The sequence below is a fragment of the Eimeria tenella genome, genomic scaffold (genome assembly GCF_000499545.2).
Source record: "Eimeria tenella Houghton genomic scaffold, Eth_scaff2, whole genome shotgun sequence".
Classification (NCBI taxonomy): Eukaryota; Apicomplexa; class Conoidasida; order Eucoccidiorida; family Eimeriidae; genus Eimeria; species Eimeria tenella.
The window spans coordinates 566354-587214 of NW_013541843.1; the positions used below are offsets into that span (position 1 = coordinate 566354).

Below are 20861 nucleotides of genomic sequence, written 5' to 3' on the forward strand. Positions count from 1 at the left end.
GTGGAAATCTACTGCCAGTGCTAGATGCGCCTGGGCAGGTTGCCGGAGGAAAAACGGCAACACTCTCAGTGCGATAATGTCCTGAAGGGGGCACAAGAACTCTGCCGTTATCCCAAGCATCAATCTCACGCGAATAATCCTTCCTAAGCAATTTGTGTTCCTTTAGTTTGATACTGAGCACGGTTTTACCTCCCTTCCACACTCACCACTTTCAGAGCCGCCGTTTCGATTCTGCTGTCAGAACTAGTTGCTCACTGATATTCTGAAGACATGCGGCACTGTGCCTTGAGTCAACCCCTCTAATGCGTTGACTGGCCGTCGTTCGCCCATGAATCAGATTCATTTTGCTACTCTGACGCGGCCTCTTCACTGGCGTATTTCTTAATTTCATAGTATGCCTGTAAGACGGTGTCGATAGGGCTTTTTACCCACATAGGGTATATAACTATAAGAGGCTCTAGCCACTGCTAAACGTCACAACCACCGCAGGTTGTTGTTCCTGGTGACGAGCTTCATGTGAGTCCACCCACTAAGTACCTTTGCAAATGAAAAATTCCTTAGAATACGACACCATGGAATCAGACCCTGCATCCAAATATAGTAGCGTTCGTAGACTGCCTCAACGCTCTACAGGAGCTACGGTAAGGCTAACTTTAATTCCTAGCCACTACTATGAAGAATATAGTAACAGTGCAGCGCAAATAAGGTGAGAGAATATCATCTTTCTTGAGATAAAACGGAGAATAAGCAGCAAGTACCATAGCTTTGCCTAGCCTGAAGCAGCTCCCTTCTGCAACGAAGAGCCTCTCCTCTGGAAATTAGGCAGGGAAAGCTAAGAAGCGATTAACTTCATCAGAACACGTAAATCCCTGAAAATTTCATTCGGCAGATCCCACATACACACATGACAGGCCTTACCAAAAGCCCCGACGCCGTACAAGGAAGCAACATCACGACAAATAGGGTTGATACGTCGCAATGCGCAACAGGAATAACGCGACACTTTGCTCAGTGCCACTCTGCCTTCATAGAATCTTCAGTGAAACCTATTCACGCCCTCCACTCATCTATGCATCCTCACGTATTTACACGCGCAACGAACTAAAAGGCTGACCCCAAAACTGTGAAGCGCGCCTCTGGCCTTCTAATGAGTCACAACTGTCTTCCTCAGCGTAAGCCTAATTCTTAGAAAGAAGCATTGAACTATCAGGGGTAAGCCGAACAATGAAACGGCACCGTATACCCGCTCACTGCACCCTCATGAATCGGGGCGGCTTTGATTGCTGTGTGTTTGATGACATCTGATCAAACACACCACTCACTATCCGGGAAGCAAACGCTGAAACCGCAAAAAGAAAACTCTGGCTGCAGGACGGCTGCATCTAAAAAAACTGCGCTGGGTAAAAGAAATATCAGGGCAAAGCAATATCAACGCAGGTTTTATTGTGTTCTGCCTGATGGTGCAGCTGCTGCAGTTTGGTCCTTTCACTTTGCCTCTTCTCTGCCGCCTCGCTTCTTGGCGCTGCCAGGCAGTCAGTTTGCACACCAGCTACACTCCGCTGGTGCTGCAGGGGCCCGAGCAGCGACAGATGAGTTTGGTTCAAGCAGAAATGCGATATGTTGTTTTCCGGTGCGTACATAAATCTATTTAACCTACACGAGCGGCACTGTTCCAAATGTGTTCGAGTGACCAGTTGGCCAAATTTGTTATGGAGCGTATGCCCTTGCTGCTACCGCTGTGATACCTCTCGTTCCTGCTAACAGACGAGCGCAGTCACTGTTGATTTACCTTCTGTGTTTGCAGCCGTCTACACTTCGCGCGTTTTGCTGCTTCTCACACAGCAGGTGCATCAGAAGCGAAGGCTCCCCCTATGCGACAGATGGACTCTTCTGCAGTGTCCACCAAAATATATAATGGCGTCTTTAAAACTCTTGCTTCTGCTGCTGCTGCCGCGGAGGCTGCTGGCTCCGCTGTGGTGCCTGCTGCCGCTCTTGCTTGGGGCTTAGAATCTTCGTAGCTATAAGCGACGCTTCAATCTTCTCTTCATCCCACGGAATCGGCATCAGCTTTTCTGTGAGACACCGTACGTAGACACGCAAAAGGCAGGCCTAGACTGGAAAGAAGACCGGGGGCGCATGGCGACAAAAACAATGCCAGTACATCGGAACAAAAGAAGGCTAACAGAACTGAAATGAACGTGGTCCACATAGAAAACACCCACAGAAGCCAATACCTGGACCTATGCAAGTTATTGTAAGTACTTTTGCCAATGTACCTTTCCCATCCTCAAGCAGTTCAGCTGTATCTCCATAGTGTTTGCTGCCGGGCCAGCCCGAGACACCTGGGTAGTAGGCCCAGAGAGAATTCTCCCAGTTGCTCAAGTCGAACACCTGAAGGAAGTAATCATGTGATTTAAGCACTTCTCAACCCTGGAGTGCCTAGTCTATTAAACGATCATCTAAAATAGTCGTGGCTCCCGATAATTATCTCAACACATGGGTGAATTAAGAAGACTAAAATAGCAGAGGCAAAATATGCGCTCACGGACCCTGAAACTTGAGAAAAACCCGAAACTCAAGCCATCAACTAATCAAAGCCTCACTACTCTGAGAGAAGTTGTGTCGATTCCTCGATGGAAGTTTCCAGTCAGTGGATCATCGGCCTTAAGAACTGCAACGTCCACAGCCAAACTTACGCCCGAGTAATGAGATTCCCACCCTTAAAAGCAAATTGCTCACGCCTGCAAATCTATTTCTGTGATCATCATCGTACTGTGCGGTTCGAAGTGATGAGCTTTGAGCGTGCCGAAGTTTCCTCCCCACTTTAGTGGCCCAACACTTAACAGGTGTCTAAGGGCGGGCGCATCTCTGACGAAAAGATGGTCGATATAGCGACTGCGAAGTTTCCCCCAATGCCAGTCCTTCACATCAGGGCCCAGCCGTCCCATTAGATACTTCACAGTATCAGTCGCCGACTTGCAGAGCAAACGCGACAGAGGGTATTCCGCGGGGAGTAAACCGGATTCTGCAACAAAGCACCACAAAAGCAATTCGATGATTCATACCATGTCGGCACCAAGTTCGGGGCAAGCCACAGGCTTCGTGCCTACACATTTGCGCAAACATCTGCACATGGCAGCTACCCACTTTGCGGACACAAGAAGCCCCTCCTAATTTACTTTGAAGCGGCTTATTGCTCAGATGGAACTGAAACTAAGCATAAACCCTAAACTCTGAGTCCGATGAACTTAGCTCGTACGTACTCCTGTTCTTCAGTGCCGAGAGCAGGTTGACGCGCCAGTGGTTGAGGGCCTCTGTGCGCGGCAACCAGGTGGGATGAAGCCAACCTCCTGGTTCATAACACAAAATATACGCCCTGAATAGCGTGAGCCCAGCTGGTGGCATATGCTCCAAACTCCATACGCAACTCCTGGCTTACCGACTAGCGAGAAAAGCGCCTCATCACTCCAGTTGTTGGCAGCAAAAACTCCTTGCAAAACCATTTGGAGCCAAACTTCGTAAATTGAGGCCCCGTGCGAAGTGGCATTCATAGAGCAGTCCCAAGATTCCATGGCAGCTGTTAGCCTGCAAGCTCACAAACTTTCCAACATACCCCCCACGTTGTAAGCCATGCAAACACTTCACATTTAATTACGAACAACCGCACCCCTCCGAAAATCCTGTGGCAAGTGGATCATCACTGGGCCGGACAAATTCAATCCAAAAGCGGCAAGCCTTTAACTACTGCTCTGACGTGCAGCTGACAATCTAGCCACATAGGGAGTGAGGCCCTCGTCCGCGCAAAGGGCAGTGGCCTCCTCCTGATCATTTTTAAGATCAAATCGATGGAGGAATTCCTTCAAGACAAAATCCTTAAACTCGCATCCGTGTTCGCTGTACTGATCCTCCTGTAGAAACGCTTAGACATCACCAGCTGAACTCCATTTACCTCGAGACTGAAAAGTGAATGAGGGCGGCAGCTCTGTGACTGGACCGCGTGAGTTAAAGAACCATGCATTAACTTTTACCATGTTGCATCATCGAGAATGCGGTTTGCATATGGGCACTTCGCCCTACCTGCATCTTGATGAGATCCTGAATTTCTATCTCTTTTTTGCTCTTCAGATCAGCCAGCAACTGATGCGCGCGACGGACTCGATGTCTGCACGCTCAACGCAAGCGTGGACAGGAAGACCTCTAGACACATGCCCTGACCATGAACAGCTGCACGTTCTGTCAGATAGATGCAACGCTGTGCTCCTAAAATGTGATCAAAATAACTCAAACCACCGAAGTCTTGTAAAGAGATCATGCATGCTGAAACTCCAGGTAGCATCGTGACTATACCCACCCTGGAACAAACACTTCTCCGAAAAGTCTTTTCGGGTCATCCGCGAGCACTGAATTCCCCGCAACGATAATTCCGCTTTTGGGGTTCATCACAAACGGAATTTGTTCTTGAGGGAGCACTCCCTGCAACCGAAGGGTCACCCATACCTACGCAGCCTTTGCTCGAGCTATCGGAAGGGATTTTGCAGCCACAATTTTCTTGTCCTAGTTGACGGACATGTGGTCTGCGACGGCGAGATACCTTAGTGCACTGCTAAAGTATAATATTTGACCGTGCCTCAGCCTAAACGCATTAAAACCTTCTGCAGCCACGCTTGCTTCATGCGGTAAGGTTCTAGGCACAAATGATCACGGACCTTCCAGTCTTGTTTTGGGTCTGACCCATCCCTAAATTGAGGAATAGTGGAGAAAGGCCTCACAGGCACTGCTCCCGTCACAGACGCGCCTATAGCACCATCCTTCGTTGCCCAGATGCAAACAAACTCGTTCATCTGGGCATGCTGTCCCTGCATTCCCCAAAAAACGTGAAGATCACAAAACCACCTTCCAGAATCTGTGTAGGTACTCTGCACCTGGCTTGGAAAGTGGTACTCATACATGACTTGCGCTGACCATTTCGATGTAGTCTTTCCACTCCTTCCCAAAGAGCATCTTTTCAGCCCAAGCCACAGGCAGCGGGGCACGCACTGCTCAAAAATTAACACAATCACAGGTTGAGCCGCCTTGCGCGCATGTTCAGGGAGTGGACACTGGTCGCTGGTTGAGTGGGGCACGTTGTCTCTAGAATTTAGCGAGAACAATGCTTGTAACTGAAATTTTGCACTAAAACCCGTAGCGTTCCAATATGTGTTCGGGGCACAACTGCTGAAAAGTCCTTGCTATTCAACACCTACATGCCACGGAAGCAAGAACAAGCGCCTGGTTTTTTCCAATGCGCTTGCGAAGAGGAGGGACAGCATCAGAGAACAGAGGACCGTGATGGCTGTAACGAGATATATGACGAATAGGGTTTGGGCGCCCCTGACCACATATAATGGAAACCCGAACGCAGCCTTCCGTCGAGACCCACGAATTCCTAAACATAACCTAAGACGTATCAGGCCGCGAAGCCTAGATTCAAACCAAGACACCCTGGAGTCAAGCTCACTTTAACATAGATGTTGTGTTCGATGAACTTCAGCGGGTACTGTTTGCCGCCATAGTAGTAGTGGGTCCCCTCTTCATTTAGCTCTACTAAGAAGAGATCCTCTATGTCAGTGTGTGCCACTGTCTGGGTCCAGGCAGCGTAGTCGTTGTGACCTGCGAGCGACGCAAGCCGCAAGCCGCCCACCATGAACAATAAAGTCTGGTCTTTTGGCGATACAACCACTGGGCAGAGCGAATCGACAAGACAAGCGAGGAACAGCAGAGACACTACATAGCAGGGGCATGAAGAGCTACAGAACTCTGACGCACCTATGAACATGCCTGTAGTCCCCACCGCGGTGGCGCCCACGCCGCGAACAGGCAAGCCGTCTAGCTTGCCGTCCGACTTCAGCCACATTGGCATCCAAAATCCTTGTGACCAAACAAGCACGCAGCACGTGCAGCGTGTGCATCGAGCCCTAGGCGCATTGCTCACGCGGTCTATGCAAGAGTTCCTGCTGTAAGACGGGGTTGCGATATTAAAAGCAGATGCACCCAATGAAACCTACAAATCTGAACCCTAGTAGCCCACCTGGGGCATTAACTTCAACATGGGGATCGCCAGCCAAAAGAGGCATTCCCGTCTTTGTAAGTTTGCCCGATACGGCCCAACCGTTGCTGCCGTCCTGCAAGCAATCGCAAATGTACGGGAACGCCAGTTTAAGCAAGCACGGACGAGCATCCCTGCGCTGCCCCTCGCATGCAGCAGATGCCTACTTTCACAAAGTGAGATTGCATGCAGAGACTTAGCGCGCATGTAGAAACGCAGTTTATCGGCTTACCACTTTGAGACTGAAGGTGTTGGAGTGCTGTGGCTGTTGCTCTGTGGTCCACGGCTTTGGGTGCTTCAGGTCATAAAAATCCTCCGCTCTCTGCATGTCCTCTTTGAACTGGTGCATGCGCTCTGGTGTCATTTTGGGACTGGGATCTCTGTCGTGCATGGGACCTCCAAATTCCGGATTGAGGGAGTGGGGCCCTTCTGTTATTTCTGGGAACGCCGAGGGGCCTCTGGTTGACCATTCGGTGTCCTTTAATTCTACTGAAGGGAATGCAACTGGCTTGCCTGACGGACAAAAGATACGCCTTAACACTCAAGAGAACGGTGCAGAGACGATCTAAGTCAGCGTTTGCGCTTTGTCACGACTGGCCTTGCCAGTTGACAAATAAAACAACAGCCTGGGTTTCCTTTGAGTTACCCTCGAGGTCGTAGAGACTGGGGCCGCTGCCTTCAGGATTGAGAGGGGGAACCCCCTCAGGAAAGCCGAAATCGAACAACTGCAGCAGAAAAGGATCAACCACGGTCACCAGGCTCGTACTGCGCGGTCTCCAGAAGCAAACGTCTTCTATGTTCCAGACTGCAGAATCTGCATTCCCTGTTCTCAGCTGTTTACCTTCCATTTGTCGCCCAGTGACTCTTTGAGGTGGACTCGCACAAAGTCCCTCGTCAGTCCCCTGTTAAGCATCATGGAATAAATTGTGGAGATAGCGGCTACATCAAAGACAGTAAACGGCAAGGAGGGCGTGTGTCCCAAAAGAACGAACTCGACGGGTCGCGCAGGCAACGACCTGAAGGCCTCAGTTACCCCTGAGAAGCATGTTGAAAAACATTCAGATACCACCGTTAACTGCTCATCGCCAGCTACGGACCTCATAAGGGCTCTGCACGGTGCAGTGAGGAAGTCAAAATAATGCTCCCCGGAAAGGAGCAGCCTAGGATCTTGCAGCTTGTGACTTAGCCTTGGCTTGCCTCGAGAGTAAGCAATTAAGCAAGCCACGCCGTGACGCGGCAGTTTTCGTAGCTTCCACAAAAGTGCCTCCTCGGATATTACGGTCCTGAGAGCCCGAAATTGACAGGATTTGAGCATCAGGCCTCAGATCTCGTTAACATCCTAGACGTGAATCCTGAAGTCTTTGCCGTGGAAAGCCTTGAAGGCCGATGTTTCTATGAACAGCGACACGTACTACAGCTAAATGTTCGCGCAGTGCCCAACAGCCATCTAAACCCTGAACTCTTACCTGGTAATCATGTCAGTGTCGGTCATTGAAGCTCCAAGGACGGCTGCAGACTTTCCCGTCGCCACTAATCTCAATAGTTCGATTTGCGCGGGCCTCTCTGTGTACACAGTATACCCTCTAATCTTCTTATCTAGAGTTCTTACTCTGCAAGCACTTTTCAAACCCTGGCCAGTGGGACTATTGCAAAATGAGCAGCGAAGAACCAAAACCTACCCATTGCATGCAAATATCCCTGACCGAAGCAGAGATCCTCCCCTGAGAAGCACAACAAGCACTAAATGCCTCAGCCATAAATTGGAAGAGCAAAAACCACCTATCCGCCGAAAATCGTAGCCAGCGGCGTACGCGAAGGCAATAGTGAGTATAGGGAGCTCACGGCTGGATGCAGTCAAGTAGGGGAGCCCATATTTGTCGTGTCCTATTTTAATCGTGGACTGTATTCCAGGAACCTGGAGCATCAACCCAACATCCTCTACGCTGGGCACTCGGCTATCGATCGTTAAGCATATGCGTCAACTGGATTGCGTGTGTTTCCCTCTAGTGCAGATAGAACTACGAGTATGCGAATCCAACAACCGAAAACGTCCGCTTTGCACATTTGAGCAATGACGGTCTACCTCTGCAGGTGTATTCCAGAAAGCCTCATCTGGCGTAAAGAAGCGACTAATGACGGGACGTCCAATAAGCCCAACGACAAAGGAAAAGAAGTCCGTGTATGTCAGCGCATAGTAATCCCATGGGTCCTGGACACAAAAATTCTTAACTGCAGCGCTCCTTGCAGGTAGTTCTAGTCGAGGGCTTTCCCACACTACTCAACACAGCTCGAGGCCTTCCGAGCACTCACTCTAGTTCTGCAATACTGGATAACCAGCAAGGTAAGGCTGCTGGCGGCTATTATCGTTAGGAAGCTCTTGATACCAAGCCCGTTCGAGAATTTCATCTGAAGACACAACCAAACCCTTGGACGAAACCACATATCCCCGCCCTTGTGCTGTCTGGTCTCGCTTCCGCGTGCACCCACCGTGAGGTAAAGGCTGACTTCTTCGCAAACTCGGTGTCTTTCCCTAAAGGCTTAAATGCCAAAAAGTGATAGCGTACTTTTCCGCGTTAGCAGGTCACTCGCAAAGGAGACCCCGCAGGGAGACGGCGCTGCTGCTCCAGCAGGACGGAAACTTCGCTGGTGTTCGTCACTAGAGGATTCAGGCTGAAGCGTCTGCGCTACTTATGAAGTATCTAAGCCGGAAAATCGAAACATGCAGAATTTTTTGACTGGCTGTGTTTACCAGGGACACCCTGCGAGACGCACTCCACCCGCTCACTTCAACGGCGTCGCAGGGCATCGCCTGTCGTCCGGCGTTTTGTGCATATGGTTCAGTGTATAGCTTCCCGCTCCCTGCCCCTAGATTAAAGTAATCGCTCAGGATCTAGGGTTAGCCCTGGAGTTTGTGTCATGGAGGTTTTTGGGTTTCCGTATTCAACCGAGGCCTGTCACAGTCTCACGACTCTAGCGCGCCGAGGCCATAATCGCTGGAAGCCTAAATCTGACCATAGCCATGAAGCTCCAGACGCCCCTACCGTATTTTATATTCATTTACTGGCTGACTCTACGGTTTTGGCGAGTCGCTGCGGCTGGTTGGTTGCGTTTGCTTCGTTTGTCCCATGCTCCCTTGCTGCAGACACGTTACTATTTGCACACACGCTATGCCGCTGTGGACTGAGGCGCGGAACCAACTGGCATAAGATTCGCACAGCTTAGGTGTCATTCACAGTAAAATTGAACTGAGGCGCCCCTGAAGCCGAAGAGTTTCGTGGTATGCGCTTCAGGAAGCACAGCAAATGCCTACTGCTACGTCACGCTGCAGTGGGGAGGAGCGAAAATTGCACAGATACCTTCACGCCAGCGTCCCTGGGCACGTCCAGTGGCCTAGGGATCCAATGTTGGATGATAGAGTCTAAGAAGAAATCCTTCGGTAGACACATCTGATACGGCACGTGGAACACTTCGAAGTTAGGTTCTTGTCCCACAGAATCAATATTGGCATTATGGTACTTGTGCTGTCTGACTTGCTTTGTTAATATTCAATAGTTTTTACTGGCATGCCGGGGTCGATCTGCTCCATCTTCTGTGGCATAACTCGTTGGCCGTAAGGCCCAAAGGACCTGTTGCAGGTGAGAGCTACAGTACCGCTTCAGCTACTGGCACAAGAGCAGCATGATGCAGGAACACCCACATGTTGTTATCCTTAGGCCTTTTTAGAGTTTCTCCTGCTTGCCATTCACCCAAGAATACCCGCTTCTGGTGAGCACAGCGAGGCGTTTTTGGGTCCTGCCACCTTCAAACTGAAAGAACCCTAGCAAAGCACAAGAAAAACATGGCCAGCCAGCTCAGCAACGCAGTGTAAATGTATTGTTTGGGACTCTCAGGTCTGGAACTCCGCTGCGGTATTGCCTGAGCTGCACGTTTTCTCCAAAACTACCTTGCACGCAGAAACTGACACATCGGAAAGCAATTGTGAACCTCTATATTTTTTTCAGCTATCCACATGGGCAAGTTTCAGTATGGCGATGCTGCTATTTGGCCTGCTCTTAAAACGATGCGAAGTCACGTACACGCAAGCGAAAACACCAATGAGCATTCATGCGAAATTACGGAGCACTCTAATCATACAAAGTTTATGCTTGGCAGTTGCAACCCGTGCGTGTAGGCTTCGGTACAAGCAGCAGACCAAACGCTGCCTGAAGAGCTGTCTTTGCTGTCAACGAGTTTCTTTTCGGTTGAAACTTGCAATCTGAGCCACGAAGAAGCCTTCGAACCGCCTCCTCACGCTGCCTAATCAGAGATACTCCTGCTGCTGCCTGGTGAAACACTCTATGCAACAAACGTGGCCTAGATAACCTCCATAAATCGTCAAGTTGACTCCAAAACCATACTTATAGTGTACAAATCACGTGCCGCTAGACCAATTTATGCTCTGAAGCTCTACGCGTTCACCCAGGGGTATGACGAAGGACGAAAGCGGGACACAAGCCTTGCATTGAAACCTGCAGTGATTGTCCAAACCTGTCGTTAGTGCCATTGTGACAAGTATCCCGTCAGCATAACGAGTCGAGAAACAGAAAGGGTCGTGTAACTGTTGCGCGTGCATGACAATAATGAGCACTCAAGGGACCCTGCTTGCAACTGCCTGTTGAATGCGCAGTGCAAAGCGCATTGGTGTTCCCGCTGCAAAGAACTTCTAATAACACCCATACTGGTTTCCGGTCTTTTTAGCCATGTAAGATGCTAGTCTCTGTTTTTTATCCCAGGAGTAGTTGATGTCTCTTCTCGAAGGACATTACCGGTGGCCCGTTAACCCGGCAGAGCCTCGGACACGGAAGATTGATAACTCATGAGCAAATTTACCGCAGATATTTACAAATTAAAGAACCCAACCAATTTTTCCGCGTAATGAAATTTCTTGTTACACGATATGGGCTGTCTGTGGAAAGTGGAACTAGTTCAGTTCAGTCAAGCTTAAGAACGGCTTCTTACAGTATCCCGATGAAACACAATATGCTAAAAATACAAGAAAAATGATGGCGGGTGACAGCGTACCAGGAAGACGAAGGAGGCGGTGTCTGTCGACTGCCGACTGAGCGTCGTCCCTCTAGGCTCCTCGCTGGAATCCTGGGGCACCTCACGTCCGTAGCGCCGTAGCCCAGGCCCACGCTTCTCAAATCGACAGCACAATGCAGATTTGGGCAGCTCGTTACTTTGGTGCACTCAACAGAAGCTTACAAGACGAGCACATGATTCGTCCAGGAAGGTGCTTGGGGCGCCGTGTGGTTCATTATTATGAGATGCATTATAAAGCATGTTGGTTACATGCAGGAGGAAAAGACGCCTGGAAAATGCTATAAAGCACTGCTATTACTACACTTGTAGGCCCTTTGGAGGGCTCGTTGAGTAGTTATGACACTGAACATGTTGAGTTGTTCGTCCGTACAAACGAAAAGACAGGGTGTTTTCTCATTTTGTGATCAGACACGCAGTTTAGGCTGCAGAGGTAGGGGCGTTTGTCCCACTGCCTACATTCAGAGCCTTCTCGGGTTTTACTGGATTTTAGTGGCACTGACAACTGAGACCAAAGGAGCGCCGCAGGTCAAGCAGGCTTTTGCGCGCAGAAGTATATACACTGCTGCCTCATTGGAGTAACGCCACTTGCACGAGCTGCCGAAGGGGCACCATGAGACACAGGGCCCCAAGGCAGACAGCTATGGTCACTGATATGGCGTATGAAGGCGTTTAAATCACATCACTGTAGGACAAACGATGCTCTCTGAGTAAAGAAGGGCGGAAAATGGCCGAAGTAAGCGATTGCACTCTGCTGCAACTCATACGCTCTGTGCCGCGCCAGTATTATTGTGGATGTAACTTTCCAAAAAGTGACATATTTCCCCGAGACTCTTTGGGGGTGATTCTGCACGAAGGCAGGGTTATCATATGCGCGCGCCGGGCGATGACGACAATGCTCAGTGTCACAGCAACACTGAGACCCGGCACACACTACAAAGAACACAAAAAACAGCTGCAAAATCCCAAGCAAAAGACAGGAATGGATGTTGGATTTGTTCTTGTTCCAGTGAAAACCTTTCAACTTGCTGGCTCTTCATGACCCAGCAAGTTGGTGGGGCTGGTTGGTGGGGTTGCCGCTAGTTGTTCAGGGAGGGCGGCTGGCGAAAATGTACGTTCTGCGACACGCTGCCCAGTCATACAAAATATCGATATATAGGAACTGATAGATTCAGAGTAGCTTTCGGAAAATTGAAGTCTAGCCCGCTTTGGTGGGCTGATTGTGTGGAGTGGAGGCCTGCCTCGATCTTCAGTAGTCAGTGTGGACAGCGCCTCTTTTTCTGGGTATTGCCCTAAGGGGGTCATGATGTTTTGTTCTTAGCACGTATTAGGTAGTCTTTACGCCAGGTTAACCAAACCAGTTGCCATGAGGTCCGCTGCAGAAGCTCTTCTGCGGCGGGCGTTGGACGATGGCAAAGTATCGGAGGCAGACTTGCAGGGTAAGAAGCGCCGGCGGTCCAAATTAGTGTACACATATGTATTAAAAGGTGTGGTCCTCGCTTTAGCATATTCCATACCGAGCCAGGAACCGCTCCCCTGCTTCATTTTGCACGTGCATTGGGCAGGACAGAAACGAAGTTATAGGTTGCGTCACACCCTGCCTATGTGATTTTCGTCTATCCGTAAATACTGCCTTACAATCAGATCCACAGGTTCCTCGATGTTGCTGCTTTTTACAGGCTTTGGTCATCTGGATTACGCAGGCGTGGCGCGACTTCTCAAGTTGGACCCAAATTTAAACGAGGCGGTTGTCGCTGTAAAACTGCAAGAGGTACGTGACAGCAAGAACAAATTTAGGGTGGCTCTCCGGGTTATCTTCGTTTTTTCAAATCGAATAATGCCTACGCAACCCTACTAGGTGTTCGTCTCCCGATTTTAGACGAGTTTGTGGAGCTCCTTTTGGAAAATACGCTGCGCTTTTGAAATTTCTACCCACAGGTTGGCGGGTCCGCGCTCATAGAGATGCATCCTTCACAATTTGCGTGCACTCTTTCCCTCACGAAGCCTCAGCAGGGTGAACGCCTAGAAGCCTTCCTGTCTGCCTTGAAGGCAGTTGCTGCGGGCCTCAAAAAGGGCGTGCAGCACGACGCAGTTAGTGCCGATTCAACTGCAGCTAGAACATGTACACCCAAAGAGCAAGAAGCAACTGCGTCAGCAGGCGCGCATCACGACAAAGCTGCTGCTGATTCAGACCCAGCTGCTGCAAATGCAACGAAAAAATCAACAAGTGAGTCGGGAACCCGTACGAAAGCGGTGCCGTTCCAGAGTATGAAACCAGCTATCTACAAGAATCTTCATGCGCCTCGCGTCTCTGGACTTAAAAGGCCAGCGCCGGCCACGTGCTCTACTGGCAATACAGCAGTTTCACCTGCGTCTACTTCTTCATTGACAGCAACCACTGCCAAAACTGCGGAGCAAGCGCAGCAACATTCAAGAGAATTACTCCCTAAGCGGGAGCACCAAACTAGTAGCGTGTCATTAGAGGGCGGAAAAAGGAAGTGCAGTCATAGAGTCGACAGAGAGAGAAGACGTGACGCAGACAGACCTGCAGAAGTGTCTGCGCCTCAAAAGCGACCAAGAAAAGAGCAGCAGAAGCAACAGCTTCGAGGGGCAAGCGGGACTGATGAACAGTGTAACAAAGAAGCAGAGTTTCGGGAATGGGAGTCCTCAACATCGGCTGTCAGGGCCCGCTTTGATGCAGAACTTAAACGACAGTCTGCGTACAGAAGCATGCGGGTAGGATTGTCAGGGGCTCAGCGCATGAACAGGCATTCATAATTCCTGTGTGACAGTAGCGCTTTGTCGGTGAAGAAGCTTTGCGAGCTTATGCATTATGTCGACTTGCTGGGTCCTGCAGGCTCTTATCTCCACAACGGGCTTTCCAGAGGGAGCGGGCGTGCAGAATGAGCTGCCAGGAATTGTGCGGAGACTAGGAACTCTGGGAGGAGTCTCAACAGCGTTTGACTGGAAACCGCAGAGCCCTGAAAAAATCACCCATCTTATTTGCAGTAATAAATTGACGGTGAGTGTAGCAGTGTTGCTCGGTCAAATCTACTGCCGGTTTTGTGGGCTTGTGAAACTATGGACGCGGTGATTCGTACGTGAATCCTTTTAGTCATTCACGAAGGCGAAGCCGTCGCAGCTCCAGCGTACAGACGCGTCAATGTACTCCCTGCTCGCAAAGTGCGTATTGCTGTGCTGTGGCTTTGCTATGCTACTCAGCGACCTACAGTAAAGCTTTATTTCGCCTTGGTGAGCGGTGCTTTTATTTTGAATGAGGAATTTCTCCAGGAAGCCAAGAGGAAGAAGGTGAGAATATACGAGCTTCGCTGGGTCCGAGAACACTCAGCTGCGAAGGCCTGGTGCGCTGTGGGTGCTGGTGCTGACACAGAGCTTGTCTTTTCCTGCCGCTGCTGTGATAGGCGTGGCCAGATCCCTGTCAGTTCCAGCGGGCTGACTTTCCACCAGTAGAGCTCAGAGAAGAGTCTCGCTGGTTGTTGCGGGGCCTTTCTGTCTGTGTCTATGGACCCTACCGTCCAGCTGGCCTTTCCAAGCAACAGTTGCTGTCGCTGGTATGGACCTACTTGACGGCTCAATCTTTTGCAACTTCCCTTGTTCAGTTACAGTATCCGTAGCTCAGGCACAGATATCTGCCTCCATGACAGCTTTTTAGGAGCACTGTGAGGGACTTTTTACATTGGGATTGTGCTGCTGCAGGCTGCTGCGGCGGGCGGATCCTTAGGAGACGACAACTCTTCCGCAATCTGGCTGCTCGAAGATGAGGAAGCGTTGCGCCGTTGGCAGGCTAGGGGTCTGTGGAGATTGCAAGAAGAGGCAGGGGCTCGCCCCTTCACCATATGCGCACAATGGCTGCTTGACTGTATTCGTTTTTGGCAGGTTTTACCGCGGGAGCAGCACGTACTCCATCTGTCATCTCCATCTCAGGCGAATGTGGTTGGAAGCTCTGTTGTAGCCGGACGCACAAAGTGCCGAAATGAAAGCAAAACAGGAATTTCTGAGCAGCGAAAAAAACGAATGAAACTGGTAGAGAGATTAACGCTGCCGCCTGACACCGTTAGGGCGACTGAAACTTGTGTTCCGAACAGTGGATCCCCGGAGGTGCACAGTGAGGAGACACCGCAAGAAACGCCTCGCCATCCGTTACAAATGACAGCTACATCAGCGGAGAGCAAGTCAACAAGGCAAGGGAAAAACTTGCAACAAGAGTATGTGCAGCCACATTTGCGAGCCGGCGAGTCCGTAGCAAAGACCGTGGACCAAAAGCCCCATAGGGCTTCTAAAGGCATAAGGGAACGCGTTTCTGGGCGACGCGTGAAAACTGGAAGACGAATGCCGGGTGAGAACGCTCTTAAAAAGTTGAAGGGTGGAGCATTTGCTGCTGGAGAGGAGCAAAGCATGACTTCAGAGCCGCCCATCCTACCTAAATTGTTGTTAGAGGACGGAGCGACATCGGTGCCCGGTGACGATGACAGGCCAGTATCCGCTACCTTGGACTCAACTACAACAGCGGAGAAGCATGGGAGCGTGAAAGCCACTGCAACAGCTGGCGGCGCTTTAATTTCTGAGCGGGGTCGCAGCGACGATGAAAGCAGTATGAACCCTTCTAGGGTTCTAGGAGACAGGCAACTGTCTGCTGGACGCCCTCATCTCAAAGAACAAAGTGTTGCAAAACCAGTTTTGTCGGCAGCTACTGCAGCTGTAGCCCTGCCCGCAGAGGCAGCACCGGATGGCCTTCAAGAGAACTACCCAGCTGGCGCTTCGCAGATTCCCGATGCAAAAGACTTCCTGCCGCTCCCTGTAGAGCAGCTCGCGGTAGCAGAGCTCTTCGAGCCTCACGAAGAAAAACATAGTACTTCAGGGTACGACTTTGAGATACCAACTTAGCACTAAAAGAAAGGTCGGCGACGTCGACAAGAATAAGCTGACACACGCTCCACCGGGGCCAACGGACGGATTTGAAGTGCAAAGCAGCAAGAGCAGCAGCGTCAAGCAAATAGGTAGTTTTAATGCGTTAATGCACACGAGGGTTTACCGGAATGCAAGCAAGGAGCGAACGGTGCGTGCCTTCGGCGATGTTTATTTGTGCTGAGCAGCTGAAAATGTGCAGCTGTTTTCCACCCAGTCTTCAACCGTCTGGCCAATCCCGTGCAGTCGGTTCACCTATGACTCGCCAGCTCGATTGACGGGCCAGTATGGCTGTGAATTCCGCTTCAATTCATGCTACTTCGCGGATTAGTAACGCTTCCATGTTTCAATGCGCCTTCCTAAGCATGCCACTGTACCCTACATGCGGCAGGTGCTGTCTCTTCGATGCGGCAATGAGCGGTGTTGCGTGCCGCACATTTAAACCGCAAGTACGAAGCACAAGCTTTTTGTAGCCGGGGGTGTAATCGTCACTTTTAGCTTTCATGATGTACGCTGCTGCGTGGGGCCCGACAAGGACTCGACAACGCAGCTCGGGTGATCCAACAAGCTAATTGGACACAACTCGCGTTGCGGCGCCCGTTGTACTGTAGGAATGGAGGCATTTATCCACTAGAGAAAGCTGCGTTGCGCCGTGTTGACGCGGCGCAGGTTACATAGTTCGAAGTAGCAGTTTCATTGGTGTTGAGGGCGAGCCGCATCTCTGCACAGTTTCGTGTTCTCTGCTGCACAGAACCACCGCCCAACGCATATACATGGTGAGCCAGTGACTTCTATGGTGTCTAAAAAGTCCAAATCTGTGGCACAGCTATTGCAGCAGTGCGCCGCAGGAACAGGGAGTACGGAGGGACGCGGAGATATTACTTCGGCTGCTTACGCCTAGCTTGGCGCAACGGTGCGGACGCAGCCCATTCGCTTTCGCCGTCAACTGGAGCGCAAACTAACATGAGGAAGGTGTTCCTTTTGATGGATACCGGTGCTGCGCTCTCTCGCGTCATCAAAGTCCTCCTGAGCAGCTTTTGCCAATCTGCTTGACTCAGCGGGTCTCCAACTGTCGTCATAAGGTGATGCAGTTCTCCAGTGTTGACGCTTCCCTTCTTCTCTCGATCGAGCAAATTGAAGGCAGCAAGGATATCTAGTGGATCTACGGCTTTCGGAAACCCTTTACGTGCGATTGATAAAAATGTTTCGAAGTCGATTGAGGTAACCTTCAACCGGCGCATCTCCGCTTCGAATGCTTTGTGCTGCTCAACAAGAACCACAAAACCGAGACTTCGTAGCATCGCCGTTACCTCGCTAACAAGAACAAGTCCATCCCCATCTCTATCATACAAACGGAAACATTCTGATGCCTCTTCTTCCAAATCTTCGTCAAAGCTGTCGCTGCCAAGTCCACTTTCAGCCGCCAGAGCTGACGGGGTGAAGTCAAGTGTAAGCTTCTCTTTAGGCTTCGTCGGCTTGGAAAAAAATATTGTGGAGGCGGGCGCCCTCTCTGCTACGTCGTATCTTTCATACCGCGCATCGCGGCGCCGTCCGCGTTCGCCGGCCCCAGCATACCTCGAAGTGTAACCGAGGGCGTTCTGAGCAAATGGAAGCATTCCCTCCTCAATAAAAGGAGCCGGGCCGCTGCTGTTCGCACAAACAACTTCTTCAAAAGCTAAACAGCCCCCTGAGTTGGCATACGCAACCACGTCGGCTGACCACACAGGTGAATTCGCCCTTTAAAAACACAGCAGCATGTGTTCAAAAGAATAGATAAAAGATTCCCCGGTAGCTGAGGAAACGTCTAAGGAGTGTCTCTGATGGCCACGAACTTCGAGTCGTCGAGCACTTGAGAGGTAACCACTTTGCTGCTCTCCACCAAAGAGATCTCGCCACTAACTAAGGCATCTCAAATGTATATCCCTGATATGTGTGGGAAAAAACAATTTTGCTCCAGTCTATATTTGCGAGCAGAATTCGAAACTCGAGCTGGTCTCCAACCAGTAATTCGAGGCAACGCGGGATACTCGTCGCATATTTGCACAATGCAGACCGCCGCCGACACTGGTTTGCGCAGGTTCTAAACCTGCGCCAAGTGCCAAATAAAATGCGCGTGTCGGAGCAATAATATTTTTCAAACGCAAAAAATAGTTGATTTTTGGTGTTGCTTACGTTGCTATGTCGGGCGCGCGGCATCCTACGCAAAAGGGCTGCTGTTCCGTTTTTGCCGCTAATTGTAAAAGAGTACCACTCACAGGTTTCACGCAAATTCGATCCCAAGGCATTACAGAATGGCAGATGCTGCAGTGCCAAAGAGAAATAAAGCAAGCCGCTGAGACGACGGTTCACCAAATAACTTCTATTTTTGGTCGAACTCATAGTTTTGAGTCTCTTAATTAACCCCTGGCCGGAGCCGTACACTTTGAGGTAACTGTCCAAAATCCCGATGAAGCAAAAGCCATGAGTGTAACCACACCGTTGCCTGCATTGTTTACATGGGATTCTGACTTGCCCTAGCAAATGCCACCCTACGGAAGAGGGACTCGGCACTTTTCGTAACCTTTTCGTAGTTTCATGTATATTTGCTGTCATGAGTAAGGAATTACGTCCTCTAGCATCTCCACACAGGACTGAGCAGCTTGTTAAACGTAGACGTGCCATGGATGCTGGGACGAAGATGCAGTTGGGTCTGCGGGCCCTTCTTTTGCCAGCTGACAACGAAGACTTCCTCTTCTGCAAGTAGTGACGAAGTCCTCAGCGTTGTTGGAGTAGCTTCGCAGTTTTTGATGAGCTTTTTCGTCCCACGTTAGTTGCACTAAAACTTGCGAGCTAATCGAAGGATTGGAGATGCAATTAATGGGGGAATCATAACGGAAATAGAAATAGTGCTTATAACCTTCAAGAAATCGGATTAAGGAACACGCACGTAGGAACCGGATTAAGGCCTACGCACCTTGGAGAAGAGAGAGGAATTATTTATTAACACCAGCTGGGGTGGACAAAAGCGAGGCAAGTGTACGTGTTTTTAATGCAATAAGACAATCATTTCAGGTGGATTAAAATATTAGCACGATGCACTGGAGCACTAAAACGTGGACTGGATCATAATAAAGCAAGTAGAAGCATTACACATCTGAGCTATAATTTGCAGGCATCTAACTTGCTTTTGCAAATAAAAGGTAAAACTCAAGGGACATGGTGCCTAGATCTAGTAATCAAAGAGGGAATGCATGTTACTTTGCCTGAGTTCCTTCACCCTGTGATAGGAAGAGCGCACATGTTATTACACTTATGTTGTGATATTCGAGAAGGGTTTTCGTTGGCAAGGGGATCTTCAGGAGTGTTCAACAATGCAAGCGATGAGATAGCGAGTAAAAGAGTTAGTGGAGTATTTCTTGGCTAATCTCCCACTCGAGCTGTGTTTGCCCTGAATATGCGTGCTATAGTAAATTTGAAGGACTGGAGAGAATTGACGACTCAACACGCTCTACAGGAAGACCCAAGGGCCGATAAAGTAGGAATATGGAAGGGAGGGCAAAATGAGATTGCGCTCATCCAAGGTAAGGGAGTAATTAGGGCCCAACGACGTCCTCTCGCAGCTGCGATCAGGGAGCGACTGTCCCTAGCGCGGTGGCGAGGAAGCGAGACCACATTCACAAGACTGATATGATTAGCCGAAATTTTGATGGCAGGAGCTGAACGCATGATGTTCTTGATGGTGAAGAAGTGAAAACATTCCCGACATCATGGCGTGAGCCCTCCGCCCTGACAAGACGCTATACAAGGGACACCCTAGGGCCAATGTTAGTATCCTCTTTCAAGAGCTATTGCGTCAGACGCAAGGCAACACTGCTCCTGAAAGCGATATTGCGTAACTTAAGCACCATATTGAGTTCCCCGAGCGGTTGCAATCGTCCACCTCTACACAATGCGGTAGGGACCCGTATTGTGCGTTATCGCCTTGCAGTGTAGCCGGCCTCTTCTAGACAACTACACATTTTGCCACTAATATCCCCCCGAAGGGAGACAGACGATGAGAGCTGACCTCAACTACGGCTACCCTTAGTAGTACGCAGTTTGAGGAGCGGATACAATCAGCGGAGGAGCAGAGGGTACTTTAAAAGACACTCACGGCCCTTAAGGAGCATAAGGAACTGCTCTTGGACAGCACAGCAGTAGGGCTACCACCGAAGCGCTTAAATTATGATCACCTTGTTTTATTAAGGGGCCATCTGCCTAATGTGGCCTCTCTATACCACATGTCACCGGATCAGTTCAGGTCCACACGCAAACACACGCGAACGAGGAATAGCTAAGTTATGTTCTTGTAGGTGAATATGTCTGACCTATTCTTCAATCTGTACTCAAATCATCATGATTGACAAGCATAACGATGGGTCGGGCGGGCGGAAAATGCGAATGGTGGCAGGTAAGCAATAGCGCCATTACAATCGTTCCTCAACTTGCTCTGCAGCCCCCTTCCCCCCAGAACACTTTAGAAATGCTATGAAAAGCTGAATACAGTTCTGTACTCGATCTCAAGGCGGGTTCCACCAAGTCTGGATGGCCTAGGAAAACCGTGGAAGATGGCGTTTCTCTTAGTCCTTGGATTATTCGGTTACAAGGTTATGCTCTTCGGCCTCAACAGCGCTCCGGTTGATTGCCATGTCCATATCAATATCTATTTCCAATCTCTATCAGGACACGGTTTTATCACTTATCTCGATGAAATACTGATGCACAGCTCTGACCTCGCTATCTAGGCCCGATT

At 50.0% G+C, this 20861-nt stretch overlaps 3 protein-coding genes across 3 annotated transcripts; 1 reads left to right on the forward strand and 2 right to left on the reverse strand.

Moving 5' to 3' along the window:
• Positions 1 to 1923: 1923 nt before the first annotated feature.
• On the reverse strand, positions 1924 to 8891 carry ETH_00029250 (penicillin amidase domain-containing protein, putative; the record flags this gene model as incomplete). The annotated part of the gene is made up of 22 exons (XM_013374292.1): positions 1924 to 2072; positions 2277 to 2391; positions 2604 to 2671; positions 2774 to 3025; positions 3440 to 3585; positions 3766 to 3908; positions 4078 to 4162; positions 4352 to 4473; positions 4707 to 4856; positions 4963 to 5036; positions 5244 to 5370; positions 5498 to 5649; positions 5806 to 5907; positions 6068 to 6161; positions 6318 to 6598; positions 6732 to 6810; positions 6927 to 6987; positions 7183 to 7368; positions 7552 to 7648; positions 7928 to 8000; positions 8169 to 8294; positions 8835 to 8891. 22 exons carry the CDS (start codon positions 8889 to 8891, stop codon positions 1924 to 1926), a joined length of 2739 nt encoding a protein of 912 aa, XP_013229746.1.
• Positions 8892 to 12530: 3639 nt separating this feature from the next.
• On the forward strand, positions 12531 to 16069 carry ETH_00029255 (uncharacterized protein; the record flags this gene model as incomplete). Its single annotated transcript, XM_013374293.1, has 7 exons — positions 12531 to 12603; positions 12844 to 12935; positions 13103 to 13900; positions 14022 to 14186; positions 14387 to 14473; positions 14587 to 14736; positions 14882 to 16069. 7 exons carry the CDS (start codon positions 12531 to 12533, stop codon positions 16067 to 16069), a joined length of 2553 nt encoding a protein of 850 aa, XP_013229747.1.
• Positions 16070 to 16968: 899 nt separating this feature from the next.
• On the reverse strand, positions 16969 to 17706 carry ETH_00029260 (calmodulin, putative; the record flags this gene model as incomplete). Its single annotated transcript, XM_013374294.1, has 1 exon — positions 16969 to 17706. One exon carries the CDS (start codon positions 17704 to 17706, stop codon positions 16969 to 16971), a length of 738 nt encoding a protein of 245 aa, XP_013229748.1.
• Between the last annotated feature and the right edge of the window lie 3155 nt (positions 17707 to 20861).